General features: G+C 34.6%; 1 protein-coding gene across 1 annotated transcript in view; it reads left to right on the top strand.

Moving 5' to 3' along the window:
* Positions 1-22,853, top strand: part of ATRNL1 (attractin like 1) — a gene marked incomplete at its 5' end in the record, with an annotated part of 807,401 nt that overhangs the window by 36,633 nt on the left and 747,915 nt on the right. Inside the window, 4 exons of the mRNA XM_080822490.1 lie at positions 10-138; positions 1,491-1,699; positions 16,647-16,821; positions 21,807-21,894. Coding sequence (XP_080678616.1) covers positions 10-138; positions 1,491-1,699; positions 16,647-16,821; positions 21,807-21,894 — 601 coding nt within the window. The remainder of the gene's footprint in view (positions 1-9; positions 139-1,490; positions 1,700-16,646; positions 16,822-21,806; positions 21,895-22,853) is intronic.

Genomic DNA, 22,853 nt, shown 5'->3' with positions numbered 1-22,853 from the left:
CTCTTACAGTGGTTTGATTGTTCCTGAAATCCGGGGAAATGAAACTGTGCCTGAAGTTGTTACAACATCTGGCTATGCACTGTTACATTTTTTTAGTGATGCTGCATATAATCTAACTGGTTTCAACATTTTTTATTCGTAAGTATTTTTTAAAAAATTCTGTATTATAATGATTCTTATAACTTGACTTTAAATAATTTATTGTTTTTATAAATGTCTTTTATATAAGGAGCAGGCTAGTGTGTTAAATTTCAAAATTATAAGATCTTTTCCTACGTGACATAAAATCTTAATGATATGCCTCAAAGTACTGTTTGAGTTTGTATTCTAAGTCTCAGGACATTACGGTAGCAAGTTGGGTTGACAATTAATTATGAAATTTAAGATTGTCGGTAAAGGATTAAATGAACAAGTACAAACTAGGGAAACTTGTAGCAGCAGTCATGTGGGATCACAGGGGTCTTCATCTGTGTCTGTGCTCGAAGGTATTTGAAGATGGGCGTGCGAACCATGTTTTTGTAGTCCTTCTGCTTTTCAGAGGTTGTGCTGGATACTCTGTGTACACTATGTTCTTTGGTTCTCTTTACAAGTGTTCCGTCCAGTGGGTATTTTTCCCATTTTACAAGTGAGGACATTAAGGCTTAAAATAAGGTAAATGAATATACCACTGTCTCCCCTAAAATAAGAAAATGATTTTTGTTAAGACTCTATTATGCATCTGATACTTTATATAAATTTTCATGCCTGGAAGTCTCACTTCCATGAAGTGGAGGAGCCAGGTGCTTTCATGGGAATGCCCACAGAAGAACTTGATACACTTCTTTTTTTCCTTTTCTTCAGGAATGTAGAATATGACTAGAGAATTTTCCTGCATGAATAAAATATCCTAAATATCTTCAGACTATTAGAATTTAAAATCAGCAAGCTGTTATAGGATCTATTTATCTCAAGTATGTATGCAAGGAAGAATAAATATGTAGTAGAATGTAATTGGTCAAAGGGCTTTAAAATAAAATGTGATAAGCATCCCTATTCTTCCGTGGCAGTGTATAGGTGATAGCATGCTATGTAAATATTATTATATAACCAGGTTAAATCTTAGCTTTTCATTTAATCTCAGGTGTTCATGAATTTAATTATTTTCTATAAAATGTATATTCAAAATGTTTGAGTACTTAATTCCTTACAAAACATTGTGTTTGGAACTGTATAGATCCTGCAAATGTTGAGTGTGTAGTTCTTGGAAGTTTGGAGGCTTGGTAGCAAAGTAAACTCATCGAATGAATTAAAGTCAATTGCAAATAAATATTAACTGAATTGCATTAGGTATTAAAGGGTCCAGAGTAAAGAATTGAAGTCACATTGTGAAATTGGGTTAAACAGAACATATCAAACACAACATAAAAATGATAAATAAGGTTTACAAAATGTCAACCAAAATTCTTTTTTAATTACTTTGAATTTGAATCTATATGTATTATATTTTACAGAATTAATTCTTGTCCTAACAATTGCTCTGGTCATGGGAAGTGTACAACTAGTATTTCTGTTCCAAGTCAAGTGTACTGTGAATGTGATAAATACTGGAAGGGTGAAGCTTGTGATATTCCTTATTGTAAAGCCAATTGTGGCAGTCCCGATCATGGTTACTGCGACCTAACAGGAGAAAAATTGTGTGTCTGCAATGATAGTTGGCAAGGTAAGCATGTGTGGTGTGATGGCTTTTGAAACATTGATTCATATATTTAATAAGATTAAAAGAAATTCTGTACTCATTTGTTTTGTTACAGTTTGCACACCCAGATCTCATGTATTTTATTTTTAGAATTTTCAGATGAACAATCAACTTCTTAGGATGTTTGCTTCTTCACAACTAGAGTTGTGTCTACACCCTGTTTTGAGAATCAAGTGCTTCTTGGCGATCTTTCTAAATTGTGGGTGTGTGATCAGTATGATATTCTGGAATTTTTGGTTGAATCCTGAAAAATTTGATGACTTGACTGAATTTAATGCAGATTGCCTTCAAATTTGACTTGTAATGGGTAATAGTATACTGCAAAAATGCTTGTCTTCCATGGTACTGCAGGATTTTAAATTTATTTCTTAGGAAAGACTGACCTCTTGTGGCTATTTTTAAAAGAACAGACTGTTTTTTGAAGTATTTAAAAAATTTCATTAAGGATTAGTATTAAGGATTTCAGCTGCTTATTTCAAGAGTAAGATTCCTGGGGAAGAATTGCTAAACAGATTTTATAAGTATCTATGATTAAATATTAATTTTAGACTACATTGAAGAGTTTTAGCTTAAGTATTTGGCTATAAAATCATAAATTTTGTCATTGTGGAATTAAATGAAGAGGTACATCTAGTTATCCATATACTTACCTATCTGGAGCTTACTTTGTGCTAATTGTATTTATATATTGAGAGCTTGCTTTGTGTCAGCATGCTAACCCTGTTGATTGAGGCAGTTTTGACTCAAGAAATAAGTAATCCAAAATCACATGATCATGTGTTATAGTACAAGGTAGCAGTAGTAGCAGTAGGTCCTAAGTAAAAACCAAAGAGAACGTGCTCCTCATATGATTGTAGTCATCATTCTTTAGATGACTTTAAGAAAAAAAATGTTACTAAGTATGCTGAGTACTTGTTAAGAGGAATTAATTTAGGCTTTGTATAAATTATGCTCATCTTAAATCCATGTTATCTCATTAAAAAAATTAGTTGCTCTGACACAAAATATGAGTGATTTCTTACTGAAATGAACTTGATTACCTATTATGATTATGATAGAGACAGATTTCTCTATGTTCTTTAATTACAGGAGCATGTATTTTATTAAGTGGTTATTTTAATAGTTTGTGATCTTTCTTCTCCTAATAAGTGCCTCAATACACCATTTTTTTTTTCATTTTAGTCTTGAAACTAAAATAATGTCCTTTTCTATGGAGAGAATGGTACATCAGGAATATATTTACATTTATTGAAATTAAGGCCTGAGAAATAGAAGTGTAGCTTATACACAGTGTTTTTCAAAGTGGTCTTCAATGGCTCCCATCTCATTTCAACAGTCTTGAAAGCAAAAGAAGAATACATTTGTATGCTATTCTCTGAACATCTCTGTTCTTTTTTACTCTTTCTTTCTTTCTTTTTTTTTTTTTTTTTAACTAGTCCTTCTTTAAAATGCTTTGTTTTCTGGGGGTTTGTAAAGTCTAGCTCAAATGTTATCTTTTGTTTTTTTGGCTTTTGTTTGACCTTTCACATTTTATTATTCTTATCAGTAGTGCCTTAAGACAAAGGAAATTCCTGACTCTTACATATAAGAAATTGGAAATGGGGTAGCAAATACTGGGCATGTTCACTTTTAAAGCAAAGAAATAATATGAATAGTCCCATATTTATACCCACAGAAATATATCTATATTTTACATATAACTTTTAAAAATAAATATAAAATGTTGCACAGAAATCAGACCACTATTCTTTTTTTTTTTTTTTAAGATTTTATTTATTTATTTGACAGACAGAGATCACAAGTAGGCAGAGAGGCAGGCAGAGAGAGAGGAGAAAGCAGGCTCTCCACGGAACGGAGAGCCCAATGCGGGGCTCGATCCCAGGACCCTGGGATCATGACCTGAGCCAAAGGCAGAGGCTTTAACCCACTGAGCCACCCAGGCACCCCAAGACCACTATTCTTAATAGATATAGAGTTGATCTCTGAGCTGATGTGAATGTTTTGAGGGTAGGGTACTTGGTGAAAGTGATATTATGCTTCTTTCATGACAGATGACATACATATTGGTTCCTTTGAGCTTCAGACCTGATCCCTGGTTTTGTATTTAAGGAAGTGTAGCTTAAGGTAGTTGGAATTACTACCAGAACTGCTCGGGGGAAAATTATGTTTCTATTTCAGATACGTAGAATGGGGAGGAATCATTAAGGGGGAAATGAGAGAGAAATTTGTTTCTAGGACATCTGGGGAATGATCAAAGAACTTGAGATATTTAAAAATGAGAGCTGAGGAGGCAATTTATGAGATTCAAAATCTGGCACGTTTTTGTAATGTGTTATTTGGAATTGGATTCTTTGGGTTAAAAATAAGATTATTGCTACCTCCATTATATTTTATCCTTTTATGTTGGTTCATTTTACTTCTCTGTTGGATCTATGCTAATATACAAAAAAAAAAAAGTATCGCTTTCTAGAAACTGGGATTTTATTAAAGAGGACAAGTGTGGAGGGGAAGCCCAGCTTTATGTTAAGTCTTGGATTCCCTTCCTAACATTTCTGTAGTGCTTGTCCTACCTGGCTTCTGTTCCTCTTTCTAATTTAGGTTTTTGTGGGTACCTTCGAAGATTTCTGCTTACCCATCACCATACTTTTTCCTCCCTTAACTTTTTCTTCTTTCTTCCTTAATCATTTGCTATCATCTTTTTCCTGTTTGAGGAATTTTTCCAAATTACAGAGGAATTTGTTTTAATGGAAGATGGCGCCATCAATGTTAACTGCCCCCCCCTTTCCTATAGAAAGGCATGTTGAGGGGTGCCTGGGTGGCTCAGTGGATTAAGCCTCTGCCTTCAGCTCGGGTCATGATCTCGGGGTCCTGGGATTGAGCCCCGCATTGGGCTCTCTGCTCAGCGGGGAGCCTACTTCTCCCTCTCTCCCTCTGACTGCCTCTCTGCCTACTTGTGATCTCTGTCAAATAAATAAATAAATAAAATCTTTAAAAAAATAAAAAAAAATTTACAGAAAGGCATGTTGAAAAGCATACAGGTTTGTTGTATAATGTGTAATTATGTCGTAATGTATGGTTGTCAAAGATGATATATACATATTAGATTATTTAAAGGGTAGGGACCTCTGTGGGCTCATCTGCTTCTGTGATGATTTTCAGTTAATAAAATTATTTAAGTCCTAATAAGTCACAGAAGGGGAAAAGGGAGCTTTAAAAAGTAATTTTCTTTAGAGATGGCTTCCAAACATTAAGACAGATGAGGAATTTTTAAAAGACATCAAAATCATGATACAACAAATTGAGTTTATGTTCATATGTAGAGAATTTCAAAGCAGCATCCAAGTTGTAGTGTCTCTACCCTTCCCCCTAGGCCATCAATTCCCTAATTAGAGTGGCTCCAGGTTTCTGTCTTTTACATAAATTAAACAAAATCTGAATCGCTGGAAGTCTTTGATTATAAGCAGAAGCAGTTCTGGCTTACTTGAGCAGAAAAGGCACTTACTGGAAAGCATGGCAGAAACCATTGTTGCCCAGAATTAGTTTTTCCCTTGTTTTTAGCACATGGCCTTCCAGCTACATACCACATTTCTCAGCCTCCCTTGCAGCTGGTATGGCTGTAGTACTAAGTTCGGGTCAGCAGGACACGAGTGGAAGTGCTCTGTGGAACTTTTAGAACATTGAGATCTTTCCAAATGTTGGTAGATGACAATAACTTTAGTAACCAATATTACTTGCCCATTTGCTTCTAGAATTTTTCATTAGGGAGAAATTGAGTTTTAGCTTATTTAAGCAGCTTAGTTTTGGTTCTTCTAACCTGTACCCTAACTAATACAGAAGGATCCCCAATAGCTCTGCAGAGAGATGAAAGGCTGGACGAACCTTGGTTGGAAAGGGTCAAGTACAACGGAAAGGCAGGTGGGTAGATTCATGGTTACCTGAAAGATGAAGCCACAGGAATGTTGGATTAGGATATTCGTGTCACTCCACTGGACCCTGGGATCCCACTGGCATCCTTACTGTGCATACCACATGCTTCAGGCATGGCTAGAGAGAATTCTGAATGTTTCCTACACCTTTGTATCACTTGTTAAGACTCAAAGTCCTGCTTAGTAGCATCTGTTTGGCTGAGGTCCTACTTATACCTTGGCTGCCTACTCATACCTTTAGCTTCTCTGATTCACGTAGTAGGAAGGGATCCCGTTTCTGAACAGAATTCACACAAGAGAGATTCTCCCAAACAAGAAGGGGGTTTATATGATTAGAGTCTCTGAAACAAATACAAAATACAAATAAAATATTTTTTAAACTTTTAAAAAAAGATTTTATTTATTTATTTGAGAGAGAGAGTGAGAGAGAGAGAGCATTAGAGCGGAGAAGGTCAAAGGGAGAAGCAGACTCCCCGTGGAACAGGGACCTTGATGTAGGACTTGATCCCGGGACTCCAGGATCATGACCAGAGCCGAAGGCAGTTGCTTAACCAACTGAGCCACCCAGGTGCCCCCAAATAAAATATTTTAAAATGTAGATTGTTGCCTTAATTGACTAGGAGTGGTATAAGTAGTTCTCTGATGTCTACTCAGAAAAAAAAACTTTGCAGTGTGGAACAGATGGTGGAAGTAGACAGGTTAAAAAAATAAACCCGTAGGCTTAACCGTCTGATTTTCTTTTTCTTAATCCATTACACAAGACATTTTCCCCCTATTTTATAGAGATGAAAAATAGGTCACCGTCTTTATATACATGACCATTACCTAACCATTTAACAGTTGTTCCTGTGATGTTCCTTTCCTATTCCAGAATGTCCTGCTTAATCCTACTGTTCAGTCCTTTTAAATCTCTTCAGGATATTCCTTGTTTATAGTATTTCAGTTGAGTTAAGACTTGGTTCTCATATAAAGATTGGAGTTTGTTGTGTTAAGCCTTTAAATTATTGATTAAAAGATAATATCTACATATACAAATCAGAGAATTTGATAGTTTTATATAGAGCCCCTGATTCTTTATTTAAACTCATACATTATTTGAACTTATTTCAGTTTCTTTCATGCCTCTTTGTCCCTTAGTATTTCACGGCCTTTCTTATTTCTGAATTTCATCCAGGAATACCTTACCCCATTAACATTCTAAGACCAGGTTGGATTCTCCTGTTGTATGCTTTCCTAGGACCCTACCTTTTTAATTTATAGCACTTATCACATTTGTGTATGTATGATTTTTAATTTTCTTTCCTACTGGAGTATAAGCTCCATGAAGTGAAGAATGATTATGTTTTGATCATGTTTGTGTCCCCAGTACATATTATAGTGCTTGACGTGTAGTAGGCATTCAAGTTTTTTGTTGTTGCTGAGGGAATTATTATTATTATTTTTTAAATTTATTTTTACTTAGTTAACATACAGTGCAATATTGGTTTCTGGAGTTGAATAAATGAATAAGACTAGTTTAATGATATATAGACATTCAAGTATAAATGTTTCAGAAGATGAGTACTGTAATAAATTATTTAATGTACTTAATTTATAAAAAATGACTTTAAATATTGAGAAAAACAACTGAATTTGAGCATGTGGTTCTTGGATTCTTTGTTTTCCAGTCATTGCAATCCTTTGGTTTTAGATTTTAACATTTGCCAGTAGGTGGCAGTATTGACTACCAGAACATACACTTAACCTCTGCCTTCATTCAGGTTGTAAAAACTTGATAATTTTGTTCGTTTTAGAAAAATATAAAACGTTTTAATTTAAACTCATGAATATTTTATCTTGAAGTGTTTTTTTCTGCACTAGCCATATGACATACCAGGACATGCTTAGTTACTTTAGTATGTAAGTACGCATCAGAGTATAGGTTGCACCTTTAAAAAATTCACTGGATAAATTACCTTTTCCTTTTTATGTTTAATAATAATAAACATTGTCTCTCTACTTTATTTAACTTTAATGACAGGTAATATACTAAATTAAATTCTTTTCTTTTAGTCATTCTTCCCACTAGTAGAATCAGCAGATCTGACTTCTTGCAAGTCAATATAATTAAGTTTTTATTCCTAACCTACTTGAAAAATTGTTTAAAGGTAGCATTGAGAATGTGTGTGTGGGTCTGTGAGTGTGTGTGTATATATATATATATTATATATATATCATATTCATTTATGTAACAAAGTTTTTTGAGCATCTACTAAGTTTTAGTCACTATTCTATGCCTTTCGGATACATCGTGGAACAAAGAAGTCAAGGATCTCTATGTAGCTTACTTACATTAAACTGGGAGACAGATCACAATGAACACAATATACACGTTATAAGTATAGTATATTAGAAAGGGATAAGTGCTGTGGAGAAATAAAGTAGAGCTGAGAAAGAGGGGTAGATATGGGGATGGGAGTTACAATTTAAAATAGAGTGGTCAGTTTAGGCCTTACTGAGAAGGTGACATTTGTGCAAGGACTTGGTACATGTGAGGGAATTAGCTATATCCTTACTCAGAAGAATATTCTAGGCAGTTGGAACAGTCAGTACAAAAGCCCTAAGGTAGAAACATGCCCTTCGTGTTTGAGGACCAGCTAAAAGGCCAGTGTGCCTGGAATTGAATTACTAATGGAAGATTAGTCAGATAGGAGCTCAGAGAAGTTACAGAACAAGAGGATTGGAGATATGGGGTTTAAGGGTTACTGGAGTGATGGAGGTATGTGAATAATGGAGCCAGTTCAGCTAAGCCTTAGCACTGGGGACAGCTGTACTGATTTTGACTTTCACCCTAGGTGAAATGGGGAACCACTGAAAAATTTTGAGCAGAAGATTGATCTAATCTGACTTAGTTTTAAAAGGTTTCTGTTGGCTTCTAATTGAGAATACTGAAGGCATAGTACCAGTTAAGAGGGCACTGCTATAATTATTATCCAGATGAGAGGTGATAGTAGTGTGGGCAGGCAGTGGAGGGGTAAGAGTGTCTTGAGTGCTAAATGGAACTTAAAAAGCAGGGTTAATAAGATTTGCTGATGCATTGCGTATGGAGGGGGTGAGGAAAAGAAAAGAGTCAAAATGACTAAGATTTTTTAGACCACAGAGGTAAGGTAGAGTTACCAATGGAGACGAAGAAGAGTTTAGGAGGAAAATTAGTTTGACTTCAGTATGTGAAGTTTGAAATGTCTTTTAGACATCTAAGTGGAGATGTTGAACAGATAGTTGGGGTTTAGTGGAGGACGTCTGTACTGTAGCTATAAATTTGGGTCTTAAAAATATTAAATTGGAAACTATTGGTGGTACTTAAGCCATGAAATCAGATGAGATCACCAGGAAACTAAGTGTAGAGAGAGTGGAACAGACTGAGCTCCAAGTCACAATACAATTCACGGGATATTGTGTGAGACGAGTAACTTCCCTTCTTAGAGAAGCTTACCTGATGCTGTAACAGGCTCTTGTATTAATGGCTCTGACTTAGAGAAGTAGAATAAACAAATCCTGCTCTCAGTCCTAGCTAACTCTATATTAATCATTTTCAACGAATTAGAACCAAAGTCCATAAAGCTTTCCATGACTCAAAATAATATGTTGGAAAACACTTTTCTTTGCCAACAGGACAGTTCCTGTCTATATTATAATTGCATCATTGACCTAAACTGAGAGAACCAAATAATCCTGGAACAGAACAGTATAATGATTACCATTCACACAATTCATTGTTCTATAAAATTAAAATACTGTCAAAACATCTGTGAACATTCACAATACATGAAAATTCATGCCTGGCCTTTGGAGATTGGTTTAGTGGGGCTAGAAAATGTTTAGAATACTTTGGATACTGAAACAAAGTCAGATTTTTCAGTGCTGTTAGAAGAGGACTTATACTTTTGTTACCTTGTTTTGCTTTTTATTTGGAGAACTTCAGATTCAGTATACATACTAAATCATAAAATTATTTCTGGAATGATTAAAATAAGTTACATACACCTCTCTTAAAATCTCCCTTCTCAGCATATTTTTTCCTTTTCTGTTAGCAATCCAACTTTGTTTTGGGAAATTGCCTTTCATTTAGTTAAAGTAGTCGTGATGGGATGATAAATCCAGATAGTTGCCTATTCTAAACTTGATTTTTTAGCCTCATTTTGAAATTCTCTGAATTTCTCCAGTAATTCCCATTTTTTCCTTAAAGTAGCCGAAATTAGTTTCTGTGGCTTACAACCAAAGAAATCTAGATGATACACTATACCAGCGTATAGTGGTACTCTGTACTATAGTGCCCTCTATACTATTAGAGTTCATATATATATATATGTATATGTATTTTATATTTCTGTTATTAGCTTTATTTACAATACTAAAAGTGATATTTGCAACATAGATGTATTGATAGAAATTTAGCTTAACAATCTGCATTTGGTACAAAGTTAGCATTAATTTAGTGTTTTTAATTGAGAACTGAAAAAAGAAAATAAGTATAATTTGGCCCTTTAAGTCTATACCACCTTAATAATAAAATTTTCATCATGACTTAGATTAAATATGAATTAAAAGTATGAGCTAAAACTATATTAGGAAGTCTAAAATTCTAGAGAAAGATTAATTTTTCCCCTGAAAATCCCTTACATGACTGCATACTTTTTTGGTTTCTTTTCTTGCTTTAAATGATACAGAGAAACTCCACTCAGAGTAATTCTTGTTTTTAGAAATCAAAGCCTGCTGTTAAGTTATTAAATACTAAGGAACAATTAGTCTCCCTCCTATTTGGGGGAGATCGAATTTTACTGACAGGTTTTCCTTTCTGTATCTTTGTACATAGCAATTACAGGTTTTCTAGTAACGTCAAAAATTTGTATATAAATCTATTAATAATTTTTGGACCTTTGGGGAATTGCCGTTTCACTCATCTGAAAACTTTAAATTTTTATCTTTCTTTATATGGAAGCTAAGTTATTTTCTAAATTTCATTTGTGTTATATAAACAGATTTTTTTGTATTGATTTCCATTATAAAATCAGAGAGAGATTCCTTTAGAAAAACTTGTCCAGTTTTTCCAGTGCAAAATATAACACTTTGTATTTGGAATGTAATTTAGTGGTCTGGAATTACTTTGGAAGAACTTTAAACATTTTGTGGTTCTTTCTTTATTCTAGGTTTTATCTTTGCAATTTTTTTCTCAGTTTGATTTCCCTGCTATTGTAGGACTTTTTTTTTTTTTTTTTGGAGAGAGAGGGAGTGAGTGAGGTTGATGTGGGGAGGGCAGAGGGAGAATCTCAAGCAGACTCCTTGCCCAGTGTGGAGCCTGATGTAGGGCTGATCTCACTACCCTGAGATCATGACCTGAGCCAAAATCAAGATCAGTTTCCTAACCGACTTAGCCATCCAGGTGCCCCTTGGGATTATAGGAATTTTTTACTTGTAATTTTCCTTTTTTCTTTGACATGTCTATTTGTAATATCTAATGACATATCTATTAACATAGATTGCCTCAAGTATACTTAGTTTTCTTATATATAAAATGAGGGGATTGACTTAATAATAAGAATAGGATTACTGGGACATCTAGGTGGCTCAGTCTTTAAGTTAAGCATCTGCCTTCAGCTCAGGTCATGATCCCAGGGTCCTGGGATTGAGCCTTGCATGGGACTCCCCACTCAGTGGGAAGGCTGCTTCTCTCGCCCTCTCTCCCCCTGCTTGGGTTCCCTTTCTGGCTCTCTTTCTCTCTGTCAAATAAATAAATAAATAAATAAATAATCTTAAAAAAAAAAAAGATTAGGATTACTGTAAAGGAGCTTGAAGAAGTAATTTGTCCAAGGTTTCATATCTAGTAAGTTGGAAATCTTGGTTTACTTCATAGCTCATACTTTTGATCTTTTATAGCTCTAAGGTTATTTTTATTCATTCATTCGGTAAGTATATACTGAGACCACTCATAGGTGTTGGGCTATGTTAGGAATTTTTCATTTTTTTTGAAGTGTGATGGGAAGCCACTGAAGGATTTTGAGTAGGAATGAATTCATATTTTTAATCACTCTGGTTGCATTGTGGAGAGTAGAATGTGATGAGAAGGGAACCAGAAATAAGGAAACCAGTTTTTGGAGACTCTTGTTCCAAATAGTTCCAAATAGGTGGCTAGGATTAGGATGGTAGCTGTAAAGGAAAGAATTGGTGGTTGGTGTCTAGTAGAAATGACAGAATTTAAAGATGTTTATCATTGGTAGGGTACAGACATTCAGACACCAGCCAGTCAAAATGCATGCTGGCCTTAGGACTGGAGCTAGATCCTGGAGGAGCCATGCTGTGCCAGGTATCATGCCTTTAGTTGTTGACTGGAGAGGCTTGGATTATCTCAGGAAGGGGCGGGGAACTGGGAGGGTAGGCCAGGGGCTTGAGGCAGCATCTGCTTCAATTGAAACCTGTCCATATTTTAATGGTCAGAAAGGCTGTACGCCTGCATACCTAATGAATGTCAGTCCAGGATTTGTTGATGGATTGGATATGGAATGTGGGTGAAAGAGAGAGCTCAGGAATAGCCCCATGGTCTTTGTCCTGAGCAGTGAGGTGAATGGAAGTGCCATTTACTGAGATGGTGAACACTAGTGAGGGAGCAGATTTGAAAGGGAAGAGTTAAGATTTTAGTTTTGGACATGTTAAGTTTGAGATTATTATTAGACATCCAGCTGGTGGAGATGTCATATAGGTCATCTGTCTTTGAACTTGGAATTCAAGAGGGATTGTGGGACTAGAGATACACATTTGGGAGACATCAGAGTGTAATTCTACTCTCTATGATTGTGTGTAGAATAGCATTTTCCCTTCAAAAATCTCTCAATAGCCTTTACTAATCTCCAAAGTTACAGCATTAGAAATTCATTTATGCTCTTTGGATTATAAATGATGCACAACCTGTGGAAAATGTAGCATATTAAATCTTTATGAAATCCCCACTGTAATGTGAATTAGTTTATTACATCTTTTCAAGATAGCTCAGGTCTGCATACCTTGAGATAGAAGTTGTGCAGGGAGAGTTAATGCAGAGGTGCTGCATAAGGGGCCACATTAGGAAGTGGTACATAGAGGACTTTTCATGGAGATATATATATATATATATATATATATATTTTTTTTTAAAGATTTTATTTATTTATTTGACAGAGATCACAAGTAGGCAGAGAGGCAGGCAGAGAGAGAGGAAGAGAAGCAGACTCCCTGCTGAGCAGAGAACCTGATGCGGGGCTCGATTCCAGGACCCTGGAACCATGACCCGAGCTGAAGGCAGAGGCTTTAACCCACTGAGCCACCCAGGCGTCCCTCATGGATATATTTTTATAAAAAAGGAGTCTTGGGGTGCCTAGGTGGCTCAGTTAGTTAAGCATCTGACTCTTGAATTTGGCTCAGGTCATGATCTCAGGGTCCTGAGATTGAGCCCTGCCCAGAGTAGAGCCTGCTTAAGATTCTCTCTTTTCCTCTCCCCCTGCCTCTTCCCCACCCTCTAAAAAAAACTAAAAAGGGAGTCTTTGAGGGCCTTAAATGTAGATATCAATATTAGATTTTTAATGGATGGTGAAGCCTTTGTGTATAGTGTATTCTTTATAGTTATTTATGTTTTAAATTAATGTTCAGTTTATAAAATTACATTTTTTAAAAAAGATTTCATTTATTTATTTGAGAGAGAGAATGAGAAGGGGAGAGTGACAAGTAGATTGTCCACTGAGCAGGGACTCTGATGTGGGACTTGATCCTAGGACCCTGATTTCATGACCTGAGCCAAAGTCAGATGCTTAACTCACTGAGCAACTCAGGCATCCTTTAAAATGATGTTTTTAATTATTTTAGTTATAGAACACAGCGTTCTACATATTAAGGTATCTAGTTCTCCTTAAACTTTTAAGCCATATTCATGAATCTCATTCTATTTATAAACTTCCTAATTTAGAACAAAATAAAGATGATATGTAGAGTTTGACTATAGACATTTCTTCTAATAATTGCCAGAAGTAAGATATGGTAGTAACAAAGATAAGAAAAATTTTAACTCCTATTTTGTGTAGAAAATCAGATTTTTTAGATTACTGAGTAAAATTTAAAAAACCTCTAGAATCTTGTTTTTCTGTATTAAATAACAATATTTAAATAAATTAAGTAATAAATTTAGTTATACGTGTTAGTTTCTTATAACTGCTGTAATGAATTACCATAAACCTGATGTCTTAAATCAATACACATTTATTAATCTCTTACCATCTGAGATAAGAAGTGTGAAGTCAGTTTCACTGGTCTAAAATCTCAGGGCTTGCAAGGTCACACTCCTGGAGGCTCTAGATCTTTTCTAGATCTTTTCTAGATCCTTGACTTTTCCTGCTTCTAGAGCTGCAGTTCCTAGTTTTCCCTTCCTCCACTATCAAAGCTTACACTACAGCTGACTTCAGTGGTCATACTGCTTTCTTCTTCTGTATTCAGATCTCCCTCTCTGGTTAAGGAAACTTGTAATTACATTCAGAGCCTGCCTGGATAATCCAGGATAAACTTCTGAGTTTGATTCCTAATTTAGTCATATCTTCAAAATTCCTTTTGCCAGATAAGGCAAAAGGTTCCAGTGATTAGGACCTAGACTTCTTTGGGGCGGGGGGGCTTTATATAGCCTACTACAAACCTGCTCTGAAACATTTTGCTTTAGCACAGATTTCATAAACACATTACGCTTTAAATATGGTTCTGACTCTCAAGAGTTTTACGTGCTGTTAATTCTCTGTCAAGCTCTTTGTCAAATAATACCCAGGTATTATTTGACTGCTCCCAACTCTGTGCCTTAAGGTGGTAGACTCTTTTTAAGTTTTTACTTAGAAAGTTTTAAATTTATGAAAAAATTGCAGGAATAAGAATAGTACAAAGACTATCCAAACGCCCTTTACCCCCAGATTCCCCTATTGTTAACATTTTACCCTATTTGCTTTATTATTCCTGACTTACATGATTTAAAACAAATCTACATTTCTTTTTTAAGAAAACAAGATACAAAAATTCATACTAATGAATATATTACTTATATATAACGTCCATAGGATCTCATTTCTCTTCAGTTTACTTAGAGATTGGTGAACTCTTCTGTGAGTTTTGTCTTTGTAGGCCACACAGTCTGTGTTGCAGGTATTCAACTACAACACTAGTCGTACTCCAACGAGCACGCCGTGTTCTAATAAAATCTTGTTTACGAAAACAGATAATGGGCTGGAGTTTGCTCATGGGTGGTTGTTTGCCAACTTGAATTGAGTGAATTCTAAGTGCTTTAGAACTGGAATTAAAAAATATTTTTGACAGCAGTATGTTCTTTAAATTTCTTCAGTTACCAAGGAATAGTTTGTAGTCTTCTCACTCAGAAGTAGTAACATTTTCTGTATCTGATTTAAAGGATTATGCTGTTATCAAAGAGATAAGCTAGAATGCTACCTAGTTTGTACCTGAAAAATATAGCATGCAAGCATTGAAAAGGACTTTGAAGATGAATGAGTGAGTGCATGGGTGAGTGAACACGTAAACAAATGGAAACTGTGTGGGTTAATGTCTCTCACATCAGAGTCTGTTCGGATATTTTAAAATTTTGTGATTCAAGATAATCTAAAACTTCTTTGTATTAACAAATTTAAGCCAAGTGACTGATCTCATAATTGAGTAAAAATGTCACTTGGTTGCAGTGTCAGCATTCCTGTTTGCTATGGATTTGAGACCAAGTGATGTTACATACTATAGGCTAAAAAGAATATTCCTGAGGTGTTTTATGCTTTTGTTACAAGTGAAGTTCAAATGATAATATGGCATATTATTGAATTTAAACTATTTATTAAAGGTAAAGGAAAGAAACGTGATGGGAGAATTATGTCAAGATAATATAGGTATGCTAAAGTATGTTAAAAAGGCACTGTAGTAATATCATCTTCAACTTGGGACCAATGATTTACTTTGAGCAAAACACTATTACCATCATATTAAGTAAACATTAATTTTACTGGTTTTGTAAGTTTATATACAATTTATAAATTTTTGTTGGTTTTATATTTATAAAAGTACTTCAAACATAAGGAATTTATATCTAGTTTTATTTCAGTGTATTTTAGTTTCCTTAGAATTAAAATAATTTATGAACCTTAAGTTTGGTGAAATATATATTTCCCTTAGGAGCATTCCTTCAATTAGTTAAGTTTGAGAAACCTGATCTAGGCTAGTCTCCTATATTTTACAGAGGAGGAAACCAAGTCTCATGAGTAACTTGAATGATGGGTAGGTAAAGGCAGTGTTTTTAACTTAAGTTATTTAAGTTATCCTGCACTTATTAATACTTTTTATTTTATTATGCATAATAATTTTTTCTGTTTGAGGATAATAAGCCTCTCTACTAATACCAATTTTGGTTGTTCTTAATATAATGATACTAAGAAAAATATAATTTTTGGTTTCATATTTGTTTAATAGTTTATAATTTATAAATGCTTTCATTTCCACTGTCTTTTAAAAAATTATAATAACCTTTAGGGGATCAATTGTTATTTCTATTTTATACATGAAAGATTGATGATGGGAGAGACAAACAGACTTGCTCAAGGTCACATTTATTGTCAGTGACCAAACCAGGATTTGCGTACATTGATTTGCAGTCTAATATTCTAGTAGCCTTCTAGTAGCATACTAAAGTAAATATGATATTTCGTATTACTTAAATGATTTTTTTTCAGGTTGTGGTATTTATGTCTGTTGGGTATATGAACTTTTTGACTATTATTTGCATTATTTTTGGTCTTAGAAATTTTCCTATAAGTTATATTTTAGATCATTTTATGTATATTGCATTTATTAATAGCATGAGCATTGAATTCTTAAATTTTCTTAATCCATATATTCTGTTTCTATAACGTAAGGTCTTTGTTTAATGCATTGTGTTTGATTTTTTTTTTTAATAGGTCCTGATTGTTCTTTGAATGTTCCTTCTACTGAATCTTACTGGATTTTGCCAAATGTTAAACCCTTCAGTCCATCTGTAGGTCGGGCTTCCCATAAAGCAGTTTTACATGGGAAATTTATGTGGGTGATTGGTGGATATACTTTTAACTACAGTTCTTTTCAAATGGTCCTGAAGTAAGTTTTTTTTCAAATGTTCATAATCTATTGGATTATTTTGGTAACAAGACTATACTAAATTTCTTATTTTATTGCTGTCCAAATTTATAAACGGTTATATCAGTGGTAGTAACTACTTGCTACATGGGACTGATTTGAGAATACATGAACTCAGTACATACATAGTTAATTTTTGTCATTGTGCATGTAAGTTTGTTTTGTAGACATTTTATTACCTCTCTAGAGATTGCTTTTCTCAAATTCTTAGTATGAAAATATTAACTTCAAAGAAGTAGGGGACTGTGCCTGTATTAGACATTAAAAATCCTGTCACCTTTCATTTTCTTAGAATGAAGTGTATTTGCTTATGTAAAAATACTTTCATTTTTTTCCGTAAGTTTTAATTTACCTGAGCTTTTATTTTACAAGCTTTTGGGAACACAGCGCCAATATTATAAAATAAATCATTTATTTGCTGTTGGCGCAATAGAGATTATCCTCTGCATGATTGGATGACATGAGAAATCACATGGTTTGCAGCTTTATCTGACTTTTTTTTCAGCTGCCAGTTTTATTTTATCAACCATCTATCAACAGAATAAAAGAGGAATTAGAAAGAGTAATTTGATTATCAGTATTGTTTTCAATATAATAATATAACTGGTACAACCTGGGCATCAACCAGTCAGAACTGACCTTGTTAGTCTTCATTGTAAAATTGTATAGGTTGCACGTAGGCTCCTTGCAATATGCAATATACAAAATAACTTTAAAAATATGTATTTTTTCTTTTGTTCCAAATATTGCATGGGTACACTAAAAATTTGTTGGTTGCTTATCTGAAATTCAGATTTAACTGAGCATCCTATATTTTATCTGGCAACCCTACCAAGTGAAATACTAACCTTGTTACTTTGGAGAATATAAAAAAGTCTGTGTTTAAGAGGAGATTGCTTTAAAGCTATGATTGAATACGATTGGAATTAAAGTCTAAAATGAATTCTGGAGAGGAAGAAAAGGAAGAGTGATAGGTAAATATTTAAGTGAAGAATTAGAATTATACCTCATAGTATATGAAGGATAAAATTTTCTAAAAAGAATTGAAGGGTAGTTGGTAGGATTAAACAAGTTGTTAAGGTATAAAAAGAACCTGAAGCAATAATACGATTTAAATGTGGAAATGAGAAGGAAATTAACTATGATTAATGATAATGAAAAGTCTATGAAAATAAAATAAAACTTTGAATTAAACCGTGGTCTTTGCAAAGTAGAGTTGTGAAGATGGAATACAGTGTCAGGGAAACATGGGAATCTTAAAAATTTGTGTTCTGTACAAGTTTAATAGCATATTTAAAATTAAGTGGTGAATATCATTTGATACTCTTAAACTTATATATTTCTCATTTGACTCAGATAGCTTAACTTTTTTTTGTCTGCAACCTGTTTCTTTTGTGTATAGTGTTTAGTTTTGTAGTAAGTCTCGAGGTGTCAGATTAAAAGTAACCTGGTTGCTGTGTTCACAAGTTAGAGAATTTTTTGTTTTTATTATTCTGAATGTAATTCAGTTGTAGGTAGGTAAGGATATTCATTGGCTTTTAGAAGTGATGTCAGTCATTAGTCAATTTCTCTTCTGTAGAATTTAATTGAGGTATAGATGTTACATTTGTAAAAATCTTTTGCATTTTTAAAAAAGATTTTATTTATTTGAGAGAGAGAGAGAGAAAGAGAGAGAAAGAGAGCATGATCAGGGGTAGGGGCAAAGGGAGAAGCAGACTCCTTGTGAGCAGGGAGCCCAGTGTGGGGCTTGATCCTGGGATTCTGGGATCATGTCCTGAGCTAAAGGTAGATGCTTAACTGACTGGGCCACCGAGATGCCCCTAGATGTTATATTTTAAGACAAAATTTTTCAGTAAGATATAAAGTTCTGTATTATTTGACAGAACATATATGATGGGTCCCCCAATGATAGGTCCGTGATCAAAGGAGTGAGACTGATAAAAGCAAAGGTCAGGCAAAGCTTTATTTCGCGTCAAGCATCGAGAATCAAACCAACCGTTCGGAGCTGCCTCTTACAGAGAGGGCGAACTCTCCCTGCCTTACCGACTAACTTTTAAAGGCAAAGGCCATGTGGTTGAGCCTGGTCACACACAGGTGGCCAATGAGATTGCAACATACAGAGAAAGCTGCCTAGTCATGCTAAGTCACACACAAGTGACCAATTGAATCACAATTTACCCTATAGTAGATATTTGAACTAACCTATCACCTTGGTCAGAATAGGTGCCCAAAAGGCAGGGCCCACACTCCTTGGTAGCTAGGGAGACAGTATGCACGCCCCACTGATTGGATGTCTCTACCCGGCCTGACCCACCCTTATATTTGGGCTTTGTTACCTGGGATTAGTTTCCTGGACTTGCTTTTAAGTAAGTCCCCTGGTTGGGGGGGGGGGGGCAGGGTCAGTTTAAGTTTTACTGCATAAACAACAAAATCACTGTTTAACCAGATGGAATCGCTCTGGCTAAATAGGCTCTTACATTATATACAGACATTAGTGAGAATTAACATGTATTTATGGGCATAGCAAACTGTTTTGAATATTAACTGTATGCTTGATATTTGGGATACATAGTGGACATATTAATTGTCCCTATATTTATGGAGTTAGTGAGGAAAGACAGGCAATTAGAAAAACATAATTACCATCATAAATAAGTACATTGTATGTAAATTATATATATATATGCATATATATAAAGATAGATACCAAGATAGATAGGAAATCACATTAGAAAGCAAATCACAAAGTGCAAAGAGGAGAGTTATAAATGTAGTGGTCAAGGTAGGCATCATGGGAAAGGTGATAACAACAGATTTAAAGAGATTAAGCATTGGCAGTGCAGTTATCTGGAGACAGAGAAAAGAGCCAGGCAAAAGCCTTAATGTGGAGCTACTTGGACAGTTCTAGCAGCAGCAAGGAGGCCCTGTGACTTTCATGGAATACATGAGAGGGAAGCATGAAGTTCTTGGGATAGTCAGGGAGAGAGACAGATCATGTAGGATGTTGTAGGTTTTTTGAGAGTCATGGGAATCTTTGAGCATGCTTTGACTTGTATTGTGCCTACTTTGTGAAGAATATACTGGGATTGGTAAGAAGAATAGAAATGGGGCTTGAGTTAGGATGAAATCATCAAAGGAATGAATTCTAGGTGGAGAAGAGAACCAAGAACTGAACCCAAGGCACCATATCACTAGGAGGTCAAGGTAAAAGATGAGAAAACAGCAGAGGAGGCTGTAAAGGAGTGGCCTATGAGGTAGGAAAACCAAGTGTGGTATCTTTGAAGGCAAGGGAAGAGAGTATATGAGGAGGAAGGATTGATTAGCAGTGTCAAATGCTAATGATTAGCCAAATCAAGGAAAATGAGGACTGAGAAGGGCCCAGAGATTTAGCAGGAGGAAGCTGGTTTTAACAAAAACAGTTTTGTTGGAGCCGCGTTTTAAAAGCTTGTTTGGAGTTAGTTGAAGAGAGAGTGGAGAGGTGCAGGGTGGGGTAAGGAAGAATAGGCATAGAAAAGAAATGGGGCTGTAGCTTGAAGGGGGAGCTGTGAGGTCAAGAGAAATTTTCCTTTTTTTTTTTTTTATAAGTGGGGAAAAATAATACCATGTTTTTATGCCAATGGGAATTATCTAGTAAATCCAGAAAGTGGTGATGTAGGAAAGAGATGGGAGAACTGCTAGAATGTTGTGGGATCTAGTGCACCAGGAACACAAATATAGTTTATTGATAGCAGAAACAGCCAACTGTCAAGTAGGGGCCTAGGACCTAGATGCTAAGAATGGTTTTGCATTCTTAATCGGCTGTAGAAAAGAACCGAAGAAGAATGTATGAGACCAATGTGGTACACAAAGCCTAAAATATTTATTGTCTGGCTTTTACAGAAATAGTTTGCTGGGCCCTAATTTATGGTAACTTGGTAGAAAGCTGTGTGTTGGGTACAGATATGGTAGGTAGATACAGGTACGAGTCTGGAAGTTATGTTTATGTTCTGGTTGATTTTATTTCCTCATTTATGTCATACACATGTATTTTATAACTCCATGGTAGGAAATGAGTTAAACATGATACTGAAGACAATTTTTGGTAACCCTTTCTCCCTCTCTCTCTCTCTCTCTCTTTTTTTTTTTTTTTTTTTTGGTGAAGTGAGCCCTCTAACCTTTCTTGATGAGTTGAAGAAAGAGAATTGATAATGAGCTTCTTAAACAGTGTTCTAGCCAATTCTTAGCTGGGTGCTTCCCTTTTTTGTTTTGGCAAATTGAGGAACTTTGTAGAGTATGATGGTGGAGTTCTGTTGGATGAGCATTTGAGATTCATAGTTTGGAACTTTTGTTTTCATGTATATATTTTAGAACATATTAATTTTCTTTTTTTATCCTGTAATCCAATAAGTACTTTATTTTTACAGAAGCTTCTATCTTACTAGATTTATTTTATTTCAAAAAGTGTTCTGTGAACGTGTTATATTTGGCATAGGAAGTGCATATTTAGTTAATTTACATAATGCTAAGCTTAGTCTGTACAAAAGAATAAAAATAAATACATAAAGGAAATGGCTGTTATGAAAATGGGGAGAAGTTTTGTCTATTTTGAAAAGAAAAAGGTGGCTTTTAAAAAAACTTAAAAATGCAGAATAACTCACTTATTATTTAGGCTAATCAGTTGGTTGAAATTGTTAAGGGTAATTGAACAAATTAATTCCAGAAATAAATAGCCTACTCAAGTTAATATATATTACATGTTTAAATGATTGAATTTTGATTTAGAGTAGGTATGTCTTGAATGAGTCTTTATTAAAAATTTCTAATGTGGCACATGAAATTATGAGTTTATTAGTTATAATTATTTTTGAGTTCAATGAATACTTGAATACAAGTGAGGAAGACATGCAAATTAAAAAAACAAAAATGAATCTTAGCTTATACAGTTTTTTTTTTTTTTTTGCTTTTAGTTATAATTTGGAAAGCAGTATATGGAATGTAGGAAGTCTATCAAGGGGTCCTCTCCAGAGATATGGACACTCTCTTGCTTTATATCAGGTATGGATCGTTCTTTTTAAATTCTATTCAATTTTTTTTAAGAGTTTATCTTTGAGAAAAAAAATGCTAAGTCTCAGTTTTATTTCAAATCTTAATGAGAATTAGATCATAGATCACAATAACTTGAGATGTCACAAACTCATATAGTATTTTAGTAAAAAAATAGATTTTAGTACAAATTCTTCATTGAACATGAGAAAAAATGAAGATTGAGTTTTTGTCCATGGCTTTATGCCTAGTCATTAATCACTTTTTTTTTTTAAGATTTTATTTATTTATTTGGAAAAGAGAGTGAGTGAGAGAGCAAGCATGGGGAGGGGGAGAAGAAGAGGGAGAAGCAGACTCCCCTCTGAGCCAGGAACCCATTGTGGGGCTTGATCCCAGAATCCTGGGATTATGAGCCGAGCTGAAGGCAGTCACTTAATCCACTGAGCCACCTAGGCTTTTAAAAAATTGTAGTAAAGTACACATAATATAAAATTTACTATTTTAACCATTTTTAAATGTAGTTTGAGTGACATTAAAGATAGTCAAATTGTTATACAACAGTTACCACCATTATTTTCAGACCTTTTTTCATCTTGCAAAAATGACACTCTATACCCATTAAACAGTAACTCCCCATCTTCTTCCCCAATCCCCAGCAACCACCATTCTACTTTCTCTTTCTGTAATTTGACTATTCCAGGAACCTCATATAAGTGGAATCATACAGTATTTGTCTTTTGACTGGCTTATTTCACTTAGCATAATGCCCTCAAGTTTCATCCATATAGTATATGATAGGATATCCTCCCTTTTTAAGCCTAAATAATATTCCATTGTATGGATATATCACATTTTGTTTATCCATTCATTCATTGATAGACCCTTGGGTTGCTTTCACATTTTTGACTCTTGTGAATGATGCTGTTGTGAACATGGATATGTAACTATTTAAGTCTTGCTTTAAATTTTTT

This window comes from Martes martes (assembly GCF_963455335.1).
Source record: "Martes martes genome assembly, chromosome: 14".
NCBI lineage: Eukaryota > Metazoa > Chordata > Mammalia > Carnivora > Mustelidae > Martes > Martes martes.
This window is presented reverse-complemented; position numbering and strand designations above follow the sequence as displayed.